This window comes from Colobus angolensis, unplaced genomic scaffold (assembly GCF_000951035.1).
Source record: "Colobus angolensis palliatus isolate OR3802 unplaced genomic scaffold, Cang.pa_1.0 Scaffold298, whole genome shotgun sequence".
Lineage (NCBI taxonomy): Eukaryota > Metazoa > Chordata > Mammalia > Primates > Cercopithecidae > Colobus > Colobus angolensis.
Genome location: NW_012116243.1, coordinates 3,643,504 through 3,664,579, shown reverse-complemented (window position 1 = coordinate 3,664,579; position 21,076 = coordinate 3,643,504). Strand labels below are relative to the sequence as shown.

General features: G+C 34.2%; 1 protein-coding gene across 1 annotated transcript in view; it reads right to left on the bottom strand.

Annotated features, from left to right (window-relative positions):
- Positions 1–21,076, bottom strand: part of FER (fer (fps/fes related) tyrosine kinase) — a 435,538-nt gene that overhangs the window by 285,590 nt on the left and 128,872 nt on the right. Inside the window, exon 9 of the mRNA XM_011949316.1 lies at positions 12,557–12,679. Within this exon, the coding sequence (XP_011804706.1) occupies positions 12,557–12,679 (123 nt within the window). The remainder of the gene's footprint in view (positions 1–12,556; positions 12,680–21,076) is intronic.

Below are 21,076 nucleotides of genomic sequence, written 5' to 3'. Positions count from 1 at the left end.
CCACACTATGTATTACAATAATTTCCAAAAAGGACTATGCCATGCACTGCTGAACGTAAGTTATTAGTATGGAAGAGACAACAGATTATAAATTAGAGAAAATGTCAAAATCAGAACATAAGGTCAGAAAATATCTTCTTAAATTGAAACTATAAGGCTCAACATAAACTGAATAAATATTCACAGGCAAAAATAACCACACTAAGAGAGATTTATTTATAAATACAATGCTGATCAATATTTTGAAAACTAAATTCAAATTTAATTGAGCAGGGTGCAACCTCAATGACTGCTATAAAGAAAGCTGTAATCTCCTTATTATAACAAGTTTCAGGTGAGTGTCCTAACAGATGAGAAAAAAGTATAAGAAAAGTAAAACTAACGAGTAAGAACATTTATAAGAGACCTAGTAATATCCAGAAGACAAACCTCTCCAGTGGAATTCAATAAATGGTAATCAGCATTTACATCATTATCATTCAACAGTCTGTGATCTGTGTTCTAAATCCACACAGACTTCGTGGTAAATTCATGCTGTTTTATTTATTAGTTGGTAACTTCTTTTTAATAATAAATTGGCATTTTTGATTTCTCAGTAATCTCTTGAGAGAAAGTTGATGTTTTTTAAAAATCACTTTTGTGGCAGCATGATTTATAAAGACACATACACAAGTATGTTTATTGCAGCACTATTTACAATAGCAAAGACTTGGAACCAACCCAAATGTCCATCGAGGATAGAATGGATTAAGAAAATGTGGCACATATATGGCATGGAATATTATGCAGCCATAAAAAAGGATAAGTTCATAGAGACATGGATGAAGCTGGAAACCATCATTCTCAGCAAACTATCGCAGGGACAAAAAACCAAACACTGCATGCTCTCACTCATAGGTGGGAATTGAACAATGAGAACATTTGAACACAGGAAAGGGAACATCACACACCAGGGCCTGTTGGGGGGAGGGGGGAGGTAGGAAGGATAGCATTAGGAGATATACCTAATGTAAATGACGAGTTAATGGGTGCAGCACACCAACATGGTACATGTATACATATGTAACAAACCTGTACGTTGTGCACATGTACCCTAGAACTTAAAGTATAATACAAATAATAATAATAATAATAATAATAATAATAAAAGAATCACTTTTGTGAACATAAATTTATAAGGACCAGGTCCTGGAAAACACTGCATCCATTATGTACTTAAAGCTTCCAGAGGATTTCCTCTTTGCAACTCCTAGCTACAAAGAAAAAAAAAAAAAAAAAGACTCCTCCAACAATGACAATGATACAAGACATAATTTAAAACATCAAGGTAAAGTGGAAAAATACATTCTCATGTACATCCAGAATATCAGTCACATAAAGGTGAATTATTTCAAAAATGTAAGCAAAATAAACAGGGAGGTATACTTCAAAATGATAATACTCTAAAGTAATATTGTTACAGTAATTTTACACAAATTTCATAAACACTACCAGGAAAAATAAAAAAAAAACAAAAGAATAAAAATAAACTTTGCAAAATGAAATCAGAAATGACAAGGCACAAGGCAAGTAAATATTAACTGAACATCTGAAATTAATTCAAAAACATGTATTTATAGAAGTAAATAGTATATATTTTACTCTCTTAAACCTATGGTCAGCTGAATAATGTCCCCCAAAAGATAACCACATCCTTATGCCCAAAACCTGCAGTGTTTGTCAGCTTACATGGCAAATAAACTTTTCATATATGATTAAGTTAAGGATGTTGAGATGTCGGATTATCCTATATTATCTAGGTGAGCCTAGTGTAATCATAAGAATACTTACAAGAAGGAGGAAAGATGAACAATGGCAGACAAGGTGATGTGAAAATGGAAACGATGGAAGAAAAGGCAGTGTAACTTGGGACAGAATGAAGTAATGAGGATAGCCTTTAGAAACTGGAAAAGGCAAAGGAAGCAAATTCTCCCCTAGAATGTCCAGAAAAACCAGCCCTACGAATACCATAGTTTTAGGCCAGTAAAACTGATTCTGACTTGTGACCTCCAGAATTATAAGAGAATAAATCTGTGTTGCTTTAAGCTACTGTATTTGCGGCAATTTGCTACAGCAGCAAGATAATAGTAATACAAACCCTGATAGACGCCATATCCATTTTATGTTCATTTAAAAGGAAAAGATTAAACCATTTTAAAAAGTTAAAATTTTGAAAAAATATTTCAAGTCATATATATTCTCAAGTTTAGAGAAACAGCTTAATTTTAACAAATGACTTCTCATGATGTTTCCAATCTCTATGCCTTACTGTTATTTCACCTTTATTTTACCCTGGATAATAAACAGGATCTTCTAAAATGATTCTAAAATATTTGTATAATTTTTAAAAAATCACTAAAAACTGATTCTCTAACTGCAACAATCCATTTTCTCTAATCCTCACTGGGAACCTGAATAGCCCCTGATATGATTTGGCTGTGTCCCCACCCAAATCTCAAACTGTAGCTCCCATAATTCCCACGTGTCATGAGAGGGACCTGCTGGGAGGTAACTGAATCATGATGGTGGGTCTTTTCTGTGCTGTTCTCGTGGCAGTACATAAGTCTCATGAGATCTGGTGGTTTCATAAGGAGGGATCCCCTGCACATGCTCTCTCTCTTGCCTGCTGCCATGTAAGATGTGTCTTGCTTCCCCTGCACCTTCCACCATGAGTGTGAGGCCTCCCCAGCCATGTGGAACTGTGAGTCTAAACCTCTTTCCTTTCCCCTGCCCTCTTTCCAGTCCATCCCATGGCACCAGCACCATGCTCTTCTATTCTTTTTTCAAGCCGGTTGTGGAACTCAAGAATGACCTGAGCATCTGTAGAACGCTCCATTCTGTGGATCAGTATCTCAACATCAAACTAACTAATATCAGTGTCACAGACCCTGAGAAATATCCGCACATGTTATCAGTGAAGAACTGCCTCATTCAGGGCTCAGTGGTTCGATACATGCAGTTGCCAGCAGATGAGGTACACAAACAGTTGCTATAGGATGCAGCAAGGAAGGAACCCCTGCCGCAGAAACAGTGATGGCTCCTCTTCCTCTTCCTCTTTCACTGGTGACCCCAAGTCCCAGCCTGAACCCCTAATGCCTAATACTTGAAGAGGTTTTATTTGTTTTTTTACTAATGATGGTTTTGTGGGGTTTTTTAAGGGATGAGTGGATGAGAGGAATAATAGAGAATAGCTATCCTCTGTTGAGAAGGTGAGAAAAAGTAGGCTGGGAAACTTCAAAGCCTTCCAGTGCCCAGCACCTGCCTTTCTCACTACTTCCCTGGAGACAGTGGAAGAGTTTCCTAGGTCTTTCCAGGGCAGCATGTGATTCATTTGGTGATGGAAGGAATCTGTCCCACATCGGGAATAAAAATTATGATGCAGGGAAAAACAAAACAAAACAAAACTCTTTCCTTTATAAATTACCCGACCTTGGGTATGTCTTTATTAACAATGTGAAAACAGACTAATACAGCCCCCTGCCAGTTTTATTTATTATTTAAATATCTGTTCGTGGAGTCCTCCACTGCAAGTAGGAACACTTTCCTTAAACACTTTCCTTAAAAGATGACTATTTGTTTGTTTTTATGCTCTTAGAAGCACCCAAGATCAAGTTCTTATGACCATAAGTCCTTTTTTTCCTTTCCCTTTGCTTGTCCCACACAGTTGCCTTTAGTCTTGTTGCTGTTAGTCATTCAGCTGCTCACACAAATATGGGGGGAGACTTATGGGGACAATGTCACCTTGAATGCTGAACATGCTGTCTATGGGATTTTTTTTGTTTTTATTGTTGTTGTTTCCACGTGGTATCCTCATGACTATGTCTGCTTCTGTGAGACATTTTGGCCAGATTATAAAACTACATCACAAAACCTCCTACTTCTACAAAGATAGAATGTACTGACTCTGCAGAAAAGAGTTAACATAGATTTAAACATAAAATCTCAAACTATTAAACTTTCAGAAAAAAAAAATAAAGAAGAAAATCTTTGAGATCCAGGACTAATAGCATGTACTGACTCTGCAGAAAAGAGTTAACATATAGATTTAAATGTAAAATCTCAAACTATTAAGCTTTTAGAAAAAAACAAACAGAAGAAAACCTTTGAGATCTAGGAAGGCAAAGACTTCTTAGACTTAACACCAAAGCACCAACCACAAACCTTAAAAGAAATAAAATGGACTTTTTTTTTAAATGCTAGTCAAGTGCAGTAGTGAGAATGGGAGAAGGAGTAAAACAAGGAGCTCAATCTATAACTGACTGAACAATCAATTGAGTTATCCACTACCTTCAGACCAGCCTAAAATGGACTTCTTTTTTGTTCTATGAAAGACCCTGTCTCTTGAGAAGATGAAAAGACAAGGCACAGACTGGGAGAAATATCAAAGAAATAGAATATATGAAGAACTAGAATATAAAGGTCTAGAATATATAAAGAGTGCAAGAGTAAACAAAACAAAACAAGCAAACATCCAATTAGAAAATGCGCAAAAGAGTTAAACAGGTGTTTCACTAAAACAGGATACACCAATGACAAACCAGCACATTGAAAAGATGTTCCAGAATATCATTCATTAGGGAAATGCATATTAAAACAACGAGATATCACTACACATCTTTTAGAATGGCTCAAATATAACATAGTGAAAAAGTGACAATACCAAATGCTGGCAAGGATGAGAAAAAAAACGGGATCACTCACACATTGCTGGTGGAAACGTGTAATAGTACAAACTAAACTAATGCAATTACCATACAATTAGCAACTGTGATCCTAGGCAGTTACCCCAGAAAAATTATAACTTATGTTCACATAAAAACCTATACATAAATGTTTGGAGACCTTTATTTGTAGTAGCCCCAAACTAGAAACAAACCAGATGTCCTTCAAAGCATGAACGATTAGACAAATTGTGGTATATCCATACTGTTAGGGGTTGCATTGTATCCCCCAGGAAGATATGCTCAAGTCCTAATGCCTGAAAACTCAGAATGTGACCTCATTTGGAAACAGGGTAGTTTCAGATGTAGTTAAGATGAGATCATCTTATCTTAGTAGGATAGGCCATTAATGGAAAAGACTGTTGCCCTTATAAGAAGAGGAAAATCTGGATACAGAGAAGAGACACACAGGCAGAGGATCATATGGAGACACAGGCAGAGACTAGAGTAAAGCTTCTACAAACCAAGAATGTCAAGGATTGTCAGCCATTACCAGAAGCTAAGAGACAGGCATGAAACAGATTCTCCTTTGGAGTTCTCAGAAGGAATCAACACTGCCAACACCTCATTACATACTTTTACCTTCCAGAACTGAGAGAGAATAAATTTAATAAATAAAATTATGTTGCTTTAAGCTGCCCACTGTGCAGTATTTTATTACAGCAGCCCTAAGAAACTGATACACATAAAAAATAAAAAAATAAAAAGAAATAAAAAAAAAAGAAACTGATACACATACCATGGAACACTGTACTACTCAACAGTAAAAAGGAATGAAAGTAGCTGGATGGATCTCTGAAGAATTATGCTGAGTAAAAAGCCAATGCCAAAAGGTTACATACAACATGACTCCATTTATATAACATTCTTGAAAAACCAGACTAATGGTTTTTAGGGGTTAGTAAGGAGCTAGATGGACTGAAGGAAGTGTGGCTATGAAAGTACAACATGAGAGATCCTTACAGTGATGGAAGTGCTCTGTATCTTAACTGTATCAATGTCAGTATCTGGGTTGTGATATTATTTTATGGTTTTACAAGATGCTACCATTGAGGGAAACTGAATATAGGATACACGGGATCTCTCTGTATTATTCCTAACAACTAAATGTCAATCCATAATGATTTCAAAATGAAAAAATTATTTAAAAAATATGTATCACCGCTGCTACATCATGCTTCCTCTGGTGAGGTGAGGAAATTTCTTCATTTTTTATTTTTGTAGGTATATAATAGGTATATATATTTATGAAGTACATGAGATATTTTGATAAAAGCACGTGATGTGTTATAATCACATCAGGGTAAAGGGGGTATCCATCACCTCAAGCATTTATCCTTTGTGTTACAAACTATCCTATTATACTCTTCTGGTTATTTTTAAATGTATATTTACTACAGTTACCCTGTTGTGCTATCAAATAGCACAACAATAGAATAGGTCTCATTCATTTGCCCAGCACTTCCCACTACCCTTCCCAGCCTCTGGTAACCAACCTTCTACTCTCTATCTGCAGGAGTTCAAATGTTTTAATTTTTAGCTCCTACAAATAAGCGAGAACATGCAAAGTTTGTCTTTCTGTGCCTGGCTTATTTCACTTCACATAATGCTTCACATAAGGACCTCCAGTGCCATCCATGTTGACAATGACAGGATCTCATTCTTTTTTTAATGGCTGAATAGTAGTCCATTTTGTACAGGTACCACATTTCCTTTGTCTGTTGATGGACACTTAGGTTGCTTCCGACTCTTGACTATTGTGAATAGTGCTGCAATAAACATGGGAGTGTAAATATCTCTTAGATATATTGACTTCCCTTCTTTGGAGTATATACCTAGCAGTGAGATTCCTGGATGGCATGGTAGCTCTATTTTTAGTTTTTTCAGGTACCTCCAAATGTTTTCCATAGTGGTTATACTAACTGAGGTGAGATTTTTATCCTATCATATGTCTTAAGCTCTTAACTAAATAATCTGTTTTGGAGGAAGGTCCTTTTTATTCCCCTTCAGGACTTGAAAGTTTCTACTGTATTGTACCATGCTGGCAATCAGTTAGACAATATCGTAATACCAAGAATAAGATTAAAATATAAATTTCCTCGTTTTGATTTTTAGTGGTTTTTAAGGATAATGAGTCTTGTAGGGGGTGTATGCCTCTAGTCCTAACATTTAAAAATCAACATGTCTGATCATGAAATCAATTAGAAAAATTCACTTCTTCCAATTAATCCCATTTCAGCCTTTATCCATGACATAATCTCTCATATATGAACATGTTCCTTTTGTTCAGTAATTACTGAAAAAAATGTATTGCTGGTCTCACTATGTAAAATATTATACAATTATGTTATGTTTATAATACCACTGAGCAAATATGCAATACATACCTCAGTAAGTAGACATTATAGTAAATGTATGATTATTTAGTACAAGATGCATAGGAGGCCATAAATAAATTTAAAACGTGGAAGCTTCCAGGACCCTTGCATGTGCTACTTCCTATCTCTGAACACTCTTTCCATGCATTCTTCACATGCAGGGTATCTTCTGCCCATCTCCTAGGAGACCTCTGATCATCTTTCTTAAGTAGCTGTTCCTCCGTTACTCTATCTGAACCCTTATTTCATAGCAATGATCATAACTGGTAATGGTTTTAATTTTGTATTGGTTTCCTCCACAAAAGTGTAAGTTTCATGAGCCATGTGACCATACGTGTCTTACCTCTCACTGCAGTCACAGCATCTGGTAGATGCACAATCAACATTGTTGAATGAATTCCCTATTTACATAGCACATTTTTTTAAAATCGCATAATTCAAAAACTCTGAGCCAAAGGAAAAAAAGAAAGGTTCCTGAATTTCAAAACTAGAACACTTTTCTAGATTATTAAGTCTTACCTTTACCAGAAGCTAGATGTGACACTTCGCAAGTCTCTTAAAATTTCTGGACCTCAAAATGTCACATTATTTGAAAGGCAGTGAGGCTAAATCAAATGATCTCTTAAGATTCTGCATGGCTCTATGATTTTATAATATATAAGGTATTTTTAAATACTAAGTGATAATGGTATAAAACAGGTTAAGACAATACAAAATTAAATAATCATTTTACTTTTTGTAAATCAAACCAAGCATTGAAACCAGCAGTAACATCACTAGCTCTTTATGCCACCAAATCATCAATGACATATGCTTGGTATTTTTTCCCATAACTTTTTTCTAATACAAAAGTCAAGGACCACAAAACAGGAAAAGATTGGTATTATTTCCATTTGAATAAACAGGCTTTAGAAGTAATGAGTGAAGGTATATATACTAGACTGATACTCTGTGTTGGATTAAAGTATATTTAGTGTATATTATACAATACAAAATTTTAGTGTATTAAATACACTAAATACACCAAGTACACCAAATGTATTTAATTTAGCATATTTAGTGTATTTAATACATTACAATTTTTTTACAAAAATTTCAAATGGTTGGTTTTCCTTTCATTCTATATTTTTTAAACAAAATTCTGCGACAGCTACATTTCAGCTAAGACCTGCATTACTCACATAAGCTTGAACTCTGTTTTTGCTAATGTGTCAATTTAAAAATCACATAAAAGCCATTCTTGAAGTTTATTTTTCACTTCATATTATTCAATTATAGGAATCAAAGCTATCAAATGATTTATCATATAATTTATTTTTTCACTGTTATTAGACGTCTTAGAGACATGGATATATTAAATTCAAATTATAAAAATTTGGTTTTAGTCTCATATTTTGATACGACAAATGCTGTTATTTTTATTAAGTAAACACTCAATATAATTCCATTAATTTAAAAATAATTTAAGAATGCAAATATCTAACATAGACTATTTTTGACATTTGGGAAGAAATGTAGTCTTTTTTTTTTACTTTCAAGTAACACAGTACATGAAACTAACAAAGTGTTGAGAAGTAAAGATAACGTAAGTTTATTATTAAAACTAGATAAAAATTGCTTTTAATTATATATGCATATTTAAACATATGTGTAGATATACACACATGTACATAATAAAAGGAAATGTTCAAGAAATATTAAGAAATTAAAATGCAAACATTTGCCCTGGAATCCCTTTCAGAGTATGTGTTTAACAAAATATGTTAACATATAATTCAAAGGCAAACTTCAACCCTACCAATGTCTGCATTTAATGAAATTTAGCAGTAACTCTTTAGTCATATAAACATACTTAACATTTTCAAGATTATACCTTGATTCTAACAATAAAAACTCCACGCTAACAAAGGTTAACAAGAGTTCGGTTAAACAGGTCTCATCCCCTGAAAAGCTTGGCATACTTACCCCTGCTAACTTATTCTCTAAAGAATGCAGTTAAAATCATAAGATCAAGCAAATGATATGATCAAAAAGAGAAAAGCTATGGAGTCAGCAATTCATGTGTTTTCTACCATTTACTATGTATGTGATTGTAGGTAAGTTATCTAAACTCTCAAAGACCTGAACGTAAAACACAGGCTACTATACAACAGGCACAGAAAGATAACATTCAATGAGTTAACATACATATATATAATGTACATATAACATACATTATATATATGTTTATATATGTGTGTATATATAAAATATCCAGAGTAATATGTAACACAAAGTAAAACCTCAAGAAATATTACTTTCCATATATCCTCTACCCTTCAAGGCTCCTCTCTTATATCCATTCTCATATCCTGATAAATATAAACAGATAGAGGAACATGGATTATACATCCATTATGCAGATAAAAAGAAAGGCAAAGATTTGAGTCAAGAAAATATGTAAAAATTCAAATAATCTCATAACTTCTAGATTAAGGAGCCCTTAAAGATCATCTCCTCCAACAACTTACAGCCAGACATTCTGGTGAGAGGGTTAGCACTTTCAATTTTCTTTCTTTATATCCACTAAATTTTAAAATAGGAGTCAATTTATAGTGTGTGCTTTTGCAAAATTATAAAAAGTAGAACCACTTGGTCATCTATAAACATGTGAAGAGATTTATCCACAAACACAGAAAAGCAAAAGTTAATTCTTTTGTTTAGTTTTATATGTGCAATGGGTCTTCTATACATGTGAAGAGATTTATCCACAAACACAGAAAAGCAAAAGTTAATTCTTTCGTTTAGTTTTATATGTGCAATGGGTGATGTTTTATCTTATCATTCAAATAAAATCTTCTGTTAATGCAATACTAAAAATTTGCAGATTTTGTAAAGGAATGATCAGAGTAACTCAAATTTTTCTGTTCTCGCCTTTAAAGGGCTCATTGATTCCCATTTAATGTTTCAATGGACTGAATGTTTGTATGCTGCCAAAATTCAAATGTTGAAAACCCCTAATACAATGGTATTAGGAGGTGGGGGCCTTTGGAAGGTAATTAAGTCACGAAGACAGAGCCCTTATCAATGGGCAGTAACTCTTTAGTCATATAAATATACTTAACATTTTCAAGATTATACCTTGATTCTAACAATAAAAACTCCATGTTAACAAAGGTTAACAAGAGTTCGGTTAAACAGTCAAGACATTATTACAACTTGACTAACTATATAATAAGTTATTTTTCACCTACTAGGTATTAGGAGGTGGGGGCCTTTGGAAGGTAATTAAGTCATGAAGATAGAGCCCTTATCAATGGGATTAATGCCATTATAAAAGAGATCCTGGGGAGCTCTTACCCTCTTTCTGCCATGTGAGGATACAATGAGAAGATAGCAGTCTGCAGTCTGGAAGAGGGTCCTCAAAAGAACCCAATCATGCTGGCACCCTGATTTCATACTTACAGCCTCCAGAACTGTGAGAAATAAATTCTGCTCTTTATTAAGTAATCTAGTCTATGGTACATTGTTATAGCAGACCAAACTGACCAAGACAAAAATTTAACACCAAGTTATAACAGCTATAGTATAAATGAGAAAAGTAGCCCTCTAAAATTTGATGTGGTATAATAGAATAGATGATGTTGCCATTCACTGAAATAAAGAATACTAAGAGTGCACTAGGTTAGGTTGAATGTGGTTGGGTTGTATGAAGATTTTTAATTCAGCCTTTGGATATGGGGAATTTAGGATACTTCTAAGACATTCAAAAAGGCATGTCAAGGAGGCAATTGGTTACATGGCCACAGAGTTCAGAAAATAAATCTGAGAGAGTAAAAAATGGGTCATTTTCAGGAGATCACTGAGGGAAAAAGTTCAGAGAGAGGAGTGAGAGAGCCTAGGGCCATGCCTTCCATAATTCTAAAATGGATTGGCTGAATGGAGGAGAATGGGTTTGCAATGGAGTGGCCAGAAAGAGAGGAGTAAGATCTGGAATTTTGAGTTCCAAAGGCCAAGGGAAAAGAAAACAAATGAAATCACTAAATTCAGATACTATTAAGAGGTCAAGTAAGATAGTTTCTAAATTTAGCTAGCAATGTAGACGTCATTGTGATCTTAGAGCTACCCATTTCCATAGCGATAGGGCAAAAAGCCAGACTTTGAAAACTAAGTGGGAACTGAGGAAATGAGTGAGCATAATCACTCTTGGAACAAGTTTGAACTAAGAAAACAGAAAGCAAAAATAGTACTTGGGAAAAAATATGGAGATTTAAACAAGGATTATCTGGGGTGGGTAGGGAGGTGGAGATTGCTTTTCGGAGTCAACATTTAAGTATATTTAAAAAGTGAGCACAAGGACCCAGTTGGGAAGGGAAGGTGAACATAATACATAAATTATGTAAAACCTGTGAAAGTAGAAATAATAAAATACCAAAAAAACAAAAAAAACAGGCATAAGAAATGAACTTAGGACAAAGAACAGTTCCTCTACTGAAGTAAGGAAAGAGAATGAGTACAAATTTGGGTGGGTTTGGAACTCTAATCTCAGAAAAGAAGAAAAATGTCATCCAATGTTTCTAATTTCTTTCCGGGATGTGGATGTTCATCTGCTCACTATGATGAGGGAGATTAGTAATCAGAGATCCGAAATAAGTGAAGGATATATGAAAAGCTGTGCAGAAAGAGCAGGTACAAACCAGAGAAATCCTATATATCACGAATTCCTTGAGAGTCTAGATAAATCAAAGAATATGTGAGAGTATAACAGCAAGAAATATGTAAAGTCTAGTCAGGATTACAGAAACCACACCAGCAACCACTGTTGTAGATGCAATTAATAAAGGCAGATTAGAAACTTGAAGTTTAGATTAAAATTTAAATTCTTAAGCAGTAGAAAGCATAATGAAGTCAGTAAAAGAAGAGTATACCAACACAAGTAAAGTCTGTGGACCTAGGAAGATATTTACAAATCCAGAAATCAGCAAGACAAAACAGCACAGCTAATCACTGAGTGATTTTTATCTGTTTTCTAATCAGTCTGCTTCCTTTTAACACAGTAGAGCCTATTTATAGGTATTATTGGTCTGCCACTTTCTTAACAGGAATTTGCAATGGGTCTGGTGAAAATGGATGTAAGAAAGTAAAGACAGCTTTAACAATGAATTTTCGAAAAATAGTTCAAACTGTTAAAACATTAAGACATACGATTAGGATGCTACATTTACAAAAACACATAATCATTTTTCCCAAGGACACTATATTTTTTAAAACCACAGAATCATTTTTCCAGAATCCTAGAAATTAACTATACAAAATTTTACACTTAAAATGAAAGTTTCTGTTTCTAGAAATGTTATGTCCATACTGCCATGTAACTAAAATATTTTTGTAAAACTACAATTAAACATTCTTCCTTCAAATTGTTTCCCTTTTACTCACTCAGACTTCTTCTCACAAGTCTCAGAAGATTCTTCAATTCTCTTCTCTAACTCCAAAACAGCCTCCTCCTTGTTTAAAAGCATCTGCTGTGTTTGCATAAGTTCTTCTGCTAAGGTTTTCAACCTAGAATAGACAGTATTCTCAATATCAATCAACAAATTACGTTCACTTTATACATATCAAAAAAGTATTCATACATCTTATGTTGCAAGTCCAAAACGGTAGCCACATATAATTTGATTTAAACTAAAGTAAAATTTCAGCTCATTTCAGATGCTAAACAGAAATGTAGTTACTGGGACCTTACTGGATGGTGGAAAAAAGAATATTTCAATAATCACAGTAAGTACTTGGGCAATACTGGTCTAGAGTCTTATTTCACCAAAAAGAAAAAGAGAAGTAGGTAAAGAAAAGAGAAGAAAACAACTTGGGGAGATATTGAGTAAATGATAAGTAGTAGTATTTGCAGGTGCTATCTCATTTACTCTTCACAACAGTCTTCTGAAATACATACTATTATTTTAAAGAAATGAAAGTGAGGCTCAGTTATTTGTCATTTTAAATTTATGGTAAGCTATTTCTATTTTCACATATTGTAATAATACTTTAGGAGTATTTTCTGTATAGAATTAAAGACAATTTAACACATACATTAATATGCACTCACAAACCAGATAATTTATGTTTGCATAAAATGCATTGAGTCCTTAATGGAAATATTTCTACCACAAAAACATACATGGTTATCATATCACTTTAAAATTTTTATCTTCAGCTTTTCAAAGCAAGATATGAAACCCAAAAGATAAAACAGAAAATATTAAATAATCTAACTCTATACAAATGTAAATTTATTTGAACTTAAAGAGATCATAAAGTCAAAAGCAAAATTCAGACTGAAGAAATATATGCAGTGCAAATTACCAGAAAGAGCCCTTTTTGTGCAGTAAAACTCTTAGAAAAAAGACAAACTAATATGAAAATGGACAAAAAAACACAACGGAAGTTCACCATGAAAAAATTAAATGATCAATAAGCATATGACATTATTACAACTTGATTGACTATAATAATAAGTTATTTTTCACCTACTAAAATTGACAAGCATGATAAATACTTGGAATACCCAGTAATAACAATTTTTTTTAAATGGAAACAATTATACAACACTGATGTGAAAAAATTGGCACAAATTTTTCAGGGGTCATCTTGGAACTGTCTCTCAAATTTTAAATTAGAAAATTATTTGACCATCTAAAAATGTGTCGTACCAAAACACTTGTATAATATGCACAAAGTCTGTCCATACAAAAATATTTGTTGCAATATTGATTATAAAGCAAAAAACTACAAAAATCTTTGAATGCCCTAGTATAGCATACAGTCACCAAAAAAGAATTAGGCACACATATATAAGGTTTTTCTAAGATATAATTTTAAATTAAAAGGCAAGATGTAGCAGAATACATATAGCATTGTTCTAATTATATTAAAATACATATACATGCATATGTTCCATGAACTGAATTGTGACCCCAAAATTCATCTGTTGGGGCCCTAACCTCCAATATAATGGTATCTGGAGATGAAGCCTCTAGGAGGTAATTAGGAATAGATGAAGTCATGAAGGTGGGACCTTCATAATGGGATTAGAGCCCTTAGAAGAAGAAACAGCACAGAACTCACTACCTCTCCTCTCTCCTCACATACACAAAGAAGACGTCACCTGAGGACACAGCAAGAATTACCTATCTACAAGTCAGGAAAAGAGCCCTCATAAGTAACCCAAATCAGTTGACATCTTGATCTTGGACTTCCCAGCCTCTGTATCTATGAGAAGTAAATTTCTGTTGTTTCAGCCATCCAGCCTATGGTAATTTGTATGACAGTGTGATGTGGTTTGGCTATGTCCCCACCCAAATCTCATCTCGAATTGTAACTCCCACAATTCCCACAAGTTGCCAGAGGAACCCAGTGGGAGGTAACTGAATCATGGGGACAGGTCTTGCTCATGCTCTTCTCACAATAGTGAATAAATCTCATGAGATCTGATGGTTTTAAAACGAAGAGTTCCCCTGCAGAAACTCTTTTTGCCTCCTGCCATCCATGTAAAATGGGACTTGCTCCTCCTTGCCTTCTGCTATGATTGTGAGGCCTCTCCAGCTATGTGGAACTGTAAGTCCATTAAACCTCTTTTCCTTCCCAGGCTCAGAAGTCTTCATCAGCAGCATGAAAACAGACTAATACAGTGCAAACAGACTAATACAATATACATGTATTTATGTGGTATGCGTTTATATGTGAGTATATAGGATAAGAAACAGACAACTACAAACCAAAGTTTTATCCAAACTCTCAGAGGTGTGGGATTGGAGTAGGGAGTGATTTAAGTCCAAAGAAGTCTTTCATAGTTTACTCCATATATATCAATATTGTTTGAATCTCTTATAACAAGAATAGATTTTTTAGAATCATTAAATAATAAGTAATATAAAGAGAGGCAGAAAAACTATCGTACATAATCAGAAGAATGGTAAATACAGCAATAAAGATTGTTTCATTTTTATTTAGAGTGAAACAACATAATAAACTTCAGTAAGTCTCTGACAGCATTTGATATTAAAGCAAAATAAAAGCAATAATACTTATAATAATGATTGAGAGTCATCAGAGAAAGGTCAGATTGAACATTTTTCTTTAATCATATATATATATTCATAAAAGATTTGTATCAAATCTAGTAAAATTATGTTTTTGAGTACCATGGAGATACAAGCTTCAGTTATTGACTGAATTCGCTTACATGGAATAGTTCATATTCTGACTATCAGAAAAAGAAGAATTACTGTATTAACATTTAAGATCATTCTCAAGAAAGCTACATTTCAACCACTGGCTCCAACTTCCTTATTAAATAATTATAAATAAGTAAATAACACATAATGTTTTGTCATTTATCAAACTCTGCCTTACATATAATCTCATTTAATTCAAATGAAAGTTTAGAACACAGAGCCCTACCTCAGAATCTGTCCCAACCACTTTCTGTCACCCAAGTCTGGAGAGAACAGAAAAAACAAACAGCTTCTTATCACTGCCTTGACCATGCTACATCAAACCTGAATTTAATAAAACGCCTTTTCTCTCCTTATCACTTTGCTCCGTTCTATCCTTTGCTTCTTTTCCCTGCACATTTACCTTATTCTCATTCTCTTCCTGGTTAATTTTCCATTCACCTCTCTTCTCAAATCTTCAGTCATTCATTTAAACAAGTGTTTATTAAGCACATTCCTTCTGTCAGACACTCTGGTACTCAGTAGGGATACAACAATAAACAAGTTTGCCCTCAGGAAACTTACATTCTACCAGACAGACATCAAATAAGAAAAGACAAATGATTTAGAAGAATAAAATTATACAGGGAGGCCAGGAGCAGTAACTCACACCTGGAACCCCAGCACTCTGGGAGGTTGACGGGGGGCGGATCACTTGAGGTCAGGAGTTTGACACCAGCCTGGCCAACATGGTGAAACCTCATCTCTACTACAAATACAAAAATTAGCTGGGTGTGGTGGCAGGCACCTGTAATCCCAGCTACTCAGGAGGCTGAGGCAGGAGAATCGCTTTAACCTGAGAGGCAGAGGTTGCAGTGACCCAAGATTGTGCCACTGCACTCCAGCCCAGGTAACAGAGCAAGACTTCATCTCAAATATATAGATATATATATTTTTTATCTCTCTTGCCATATATATATATTATATATATATATGGAAAGTATTTACTCTTTCTTACCATTATCCCCTTTAAAAAAAAAACAAATCCTGTAGTGTGTAAATTAAGTGAAGAGAAAAACATTTCAGTAATTACAGTTCATGTATAGATGACATAATAAATGTAAGAAGAGTTCATAAATTTCAAGGTACAATATTCACCATCATGTTATTACATGTTTCATATACAAATATAATAGTAACAGTTCAAACGAGAACACAGATACAGGGAGGGGAACCACACATACTGGGGCCTCTTAGGGGAGGGCCGGCAGGGTGAGGGAGAGCATTAGGATACGCAGCTAATGCATGCGAGACAACAGCCGGTGATGGGTCGATAGATGTAGCAAACCACCATGGCACACGTTATATATAACAAACCTGCATGTACTGCACACGTATCTGGAACTTAAATAAAACAAAATAACGTAAAAAATAGTAACAGTTCAAATGGCTTATTCTTTACATTTTTAAATTAAATATTATAATGCAAAGCAGTTAAAAGTCATAAAACGACTCTGCCTGGAAAAAATTCACAAAATGACACAATACTTAACATTTATTGAGTACCACGCATAGTTTTAAGTACTTTATAAATAAGCACTTAAATTTATATAATTCTTACAACACCCTTATAATCTCCATTTACATATGAAAAACTGAGGCAGAGAGGTTAAGGCTCTTGTCCAAGGTCACAGAGCTGGTAAGTGGGAAAAGCTGATAATAGAGCCCAGGCAGCTTAAATCCTGAATCTACATCCTTAGCAACTAATATCCTGTCTTAGTAATTACACATCCTAGAATTTATCCTACATATATGCTTTAGAAAGTGTACAAAGATAAAAATACAAGAATGTTTATTGTATAATCACAATAAACAAAGGTAATGTGATGCTAATGATGCTTAATTCTCAGGTGCCTCACTTGCATGATCCCTTCCAAGACTCTATACTTAATTTTGTATTTGTAAGTTTGTATAGATTTTCTTAAAGATGCTCCACACACTCCAATTTTATAAGCTTGGAGTCCCACAAAACCTAGCACCAACTCTGGCAATGGAAAAAACTGGAAATAACCTAAATGCCCATCAATAAAAAACAAAACTAAAGAAATTACATTACATACAAGTAGTAAAACACTGTACACGTTAAGAAGATTTAATACATGTCAAGAAAGAGGATGATGCAAAGGAATATGCATGAAATAATTCCTACTTACACAGAAGAAAACAACTCATACACATGTATATGCTTGTATACACATTCTAGAAAAACACATACACTTTTTTCATGAGTTAAACCTGGAAGGTAGTGATGGTGGTCGACAAAAAGAAGAAAGGAAAAGTTTAATTTTTATTATTATCTTTTTGTAAGATTTTACAGATTTTATCATCTGCATGCTTTAGTTAGGTAATTTTTAAAGATTTAATTGTATTAAACGATACAAAGGCAGCCCAGCATGTTGGCTCACGCCTGTAATCACAGCACTTTGGGAGGCTGTGGCGGGGGGATCACTTGATGTCAGGAGTTCGAGACCAGCCTGGCCAACATGGTGAAACCTCATCTCTACTAAAAACACAAAAAAATTAGCCAAGCATAGTGGTGCACGCCCATAGTCTCAACTACTCAGAAAGCTGAGGTAGGAAAATCACTTGAAACTGGGAGGCAGAGGTTGTGGTGAGCAGAGATTGCACCACTGCACTCCAGCCTGGAGGATCACTTGAGCCCAGGAGGCGGAGGCTGCAGTGAGCAGAGATTGCACCACTGCACTCCAGCCTGGGTGACAGATACAAAGTCCTAAAACCTTTCTTATGGATAACAAAAAGTTTCTAATACTTATCCAACACTTTTTATATCATAATCATTGGATGTCATGATCTAAATCCTACAACACTCTTAAAGGGACCAAACTTCCAACTTCCAAAAAAATTATGACTTGACAAACAATTCATCTTAACTTTTATTTCTTACATGAAATTTGCAATGCTGTAACTTTAAGTGTGATATTTGAGTTAATTAAAAAAATGGAATTTATAGTTGCCTGAGGTAACTTTTCTGATATCTCTTTTTCTCTATTGCTGCAACATAAATTGAAAATATAAACTATTTCTTGCCATCTCTTTCTTAAAATATAATTGCAAGAGCATAGCATTTTTATGGATGACATTCTATACCGTGACACAAATCTTTATGAGCTTTTCTCAAGAGTAAACAGAAGACGGCTTCTACAACCAAGCAAAAGTTACAAGTTTCTGTTATAGTCACCTCCTAATACCCACTTACTCCATCTCCAATCCAAAAAATCCATCTGCTTTCTTCCCTACAACTTTGTTTCCCTTAATCAAACAGTCCTTCCAACATGTCACCTGACTTCAATATTTTACATTTTTCCAAATCTTTCCAACTCACTCCTAAAGTATTCCCCTAACACAGCCTGAGAAAATTCTAATATTGTATATGTTCAACCAGAGACCAAACTTGAGCTAATACTGCAAACATGAACAGCCCAAAACAGATTTGGTAAAAGCAAGGTTCTATGTAAGAGATGAAGTAGTGGAGTATTTGACACCCCATTCAGTACAAGGTTGATTCAGAGAGTTGGATGGGTTAAACTGGTATCCTCTACAACAGGAGTCAGCAACCATTTTCTGATAAAAGCACAGAGAGCAAATATTTTAGACTTTGCCACCAAGAGGCAAAATCAAGCATAGTATATAAGTATTTATATAACAAAAGAGAAAACAAATATTCACAAATATTTTGTTGGCAAATTCAAAATATAGTCATAATTGGGTACATGTTATTGTAATGCCAGTCTCCTAATGAGAAGAATGAAAATCTTTTGATGGCCATAATACTTCCCCTATCACTGCAGTTCAAAGTTAGTGTTTACAATCAAAATCAACTGTAAATGTTCAGCTATTAATGCAGACATTTAATAAGATTTTAAGTCTTTCATATTTGTACAGTACATAGACTGGTACTGCCAAATACCAGTATCAATCCATGAGCGTAAGATTTTAATTAAGTATATTCAATGCTTAGCAGGCATGGTGCAATGGCATAATAAACACAATGTTTCTTCATCTAATTCAATAACAAAATAATCCACACTCTGCTGTGCCTTAAAAGTGTCACATTTTAAATCCATTTTCTCTTCTTCTTTTGACACTACAGGCATGAACTGATAATAAAAATAAGATGCCACAGTACATTGATATGTGTGGCACTCGAAATGCTGTTGAGTTATAACTGTGTCACTGTGATTTGCATAGTGCCAAGCAGCAGTGTGAAGTGATGAGTGTGCCACATATGGTCTCTGTCACAACTGTCTGGCTCTGCCACTGTAGCGGGAAATCACTCATAGACAGCAGGTAAATGAATGAGCATGGCTGTGTTCCAATAAAACTTTATTTATGTACTCTGATATTTAAATATCACATAATTTTTGTTTGTCACAAAATATAATTCTTCCTTTGATTTTTCTCCAACCATTTAAAATGCAAGCAGCATTCTTAGCTCGTGGGCTGCACAAAAATAGGCAACTAGCTGGATTTGCCTCATGGGCTATAGTTTGCTGACTCATGCCCTATAAGAACCAAGAGAATCACTTTTCCACATAGAGAATTGCCATTCTTCAATTAAGAGATCCTATTTATATTCTATTAGAAAAGCTAAATATGTTCTGATTTTAAATTTTTTAAAATGTACTTGAAATCCTAAGGCCTGAGACTAGATTTTGCTTTAGAATATAAGACTATACATTTCACATAATCACGGTATTCAAATATATCCACTACTGATAGGCAATAACAACTTATAATAAAGAGACCTCACTTGAAATCAGAAAACAGAGTCAACAAAATAACTAAACAGGACCTTAATTCTTTACCATTTTATTAAAATTAATCAAAATTCCTTCTTTTGCAGACAAGTTAATGCTTATATTATTTTGGAATAACCTGCTATCTTTAATTTGTCATACTTAGCCTACTGACGTGTTGATTCAAAACTCCATTTAAGTTTGCAATAGGTCACCATTAGATGACTCATCTGTCCATAATGACAAAAAGCACAAAACAGACACTTAAATATATTCTTCTAATGTTCAAAATTGTATAGACTTGAATTTTTCAAGTAATTTGATAAACTAAAATTACTGAGTCCCAAATTATTCATTTAAATAGTAACTAGATGAGATGAAATATTTGCATATATAATTTTAATAAATAGATGATTAAAAATAAATTAAGCGCAAAAACCCTTTCAGCATTTGGCAAAGAAGGTAGATGCAAAAAAAAGAGGCAGATGGGAGACAGGTGTTGGTAGGGAAGGAGAGAGACTATGTTATATATAATAGAAACAAAGAAAGCAACCTCAGATTTAAGCCCAAAAATAATGTAGCCTAAACGCATGTGTGATGGGAAGTGCACAGCCTCAGGTGCCCAGTACTAGAAGTTACCTGAAGCTGAGAAACAGCCTTTGACCACATGGTAAGACACCATCCAAAAATTTTTCCTATAAATAGGAGATAATCCTACGAATAATTGAGTTTAACTCTCCTATGTATTTAGACTTTGATAAATACGGTTGATATATAAATAATGAGATTACAATAAAATGCTTTGTGGTACATATTCAGATGGGTAAAGGTGGTAACTTTATCAGGTACATGTCATAGTGTTAGATTTCCATAACAGAGGGGATAAGTAATCTGTCCAGTTTCACAAACATAATTTGCCAAATTATACA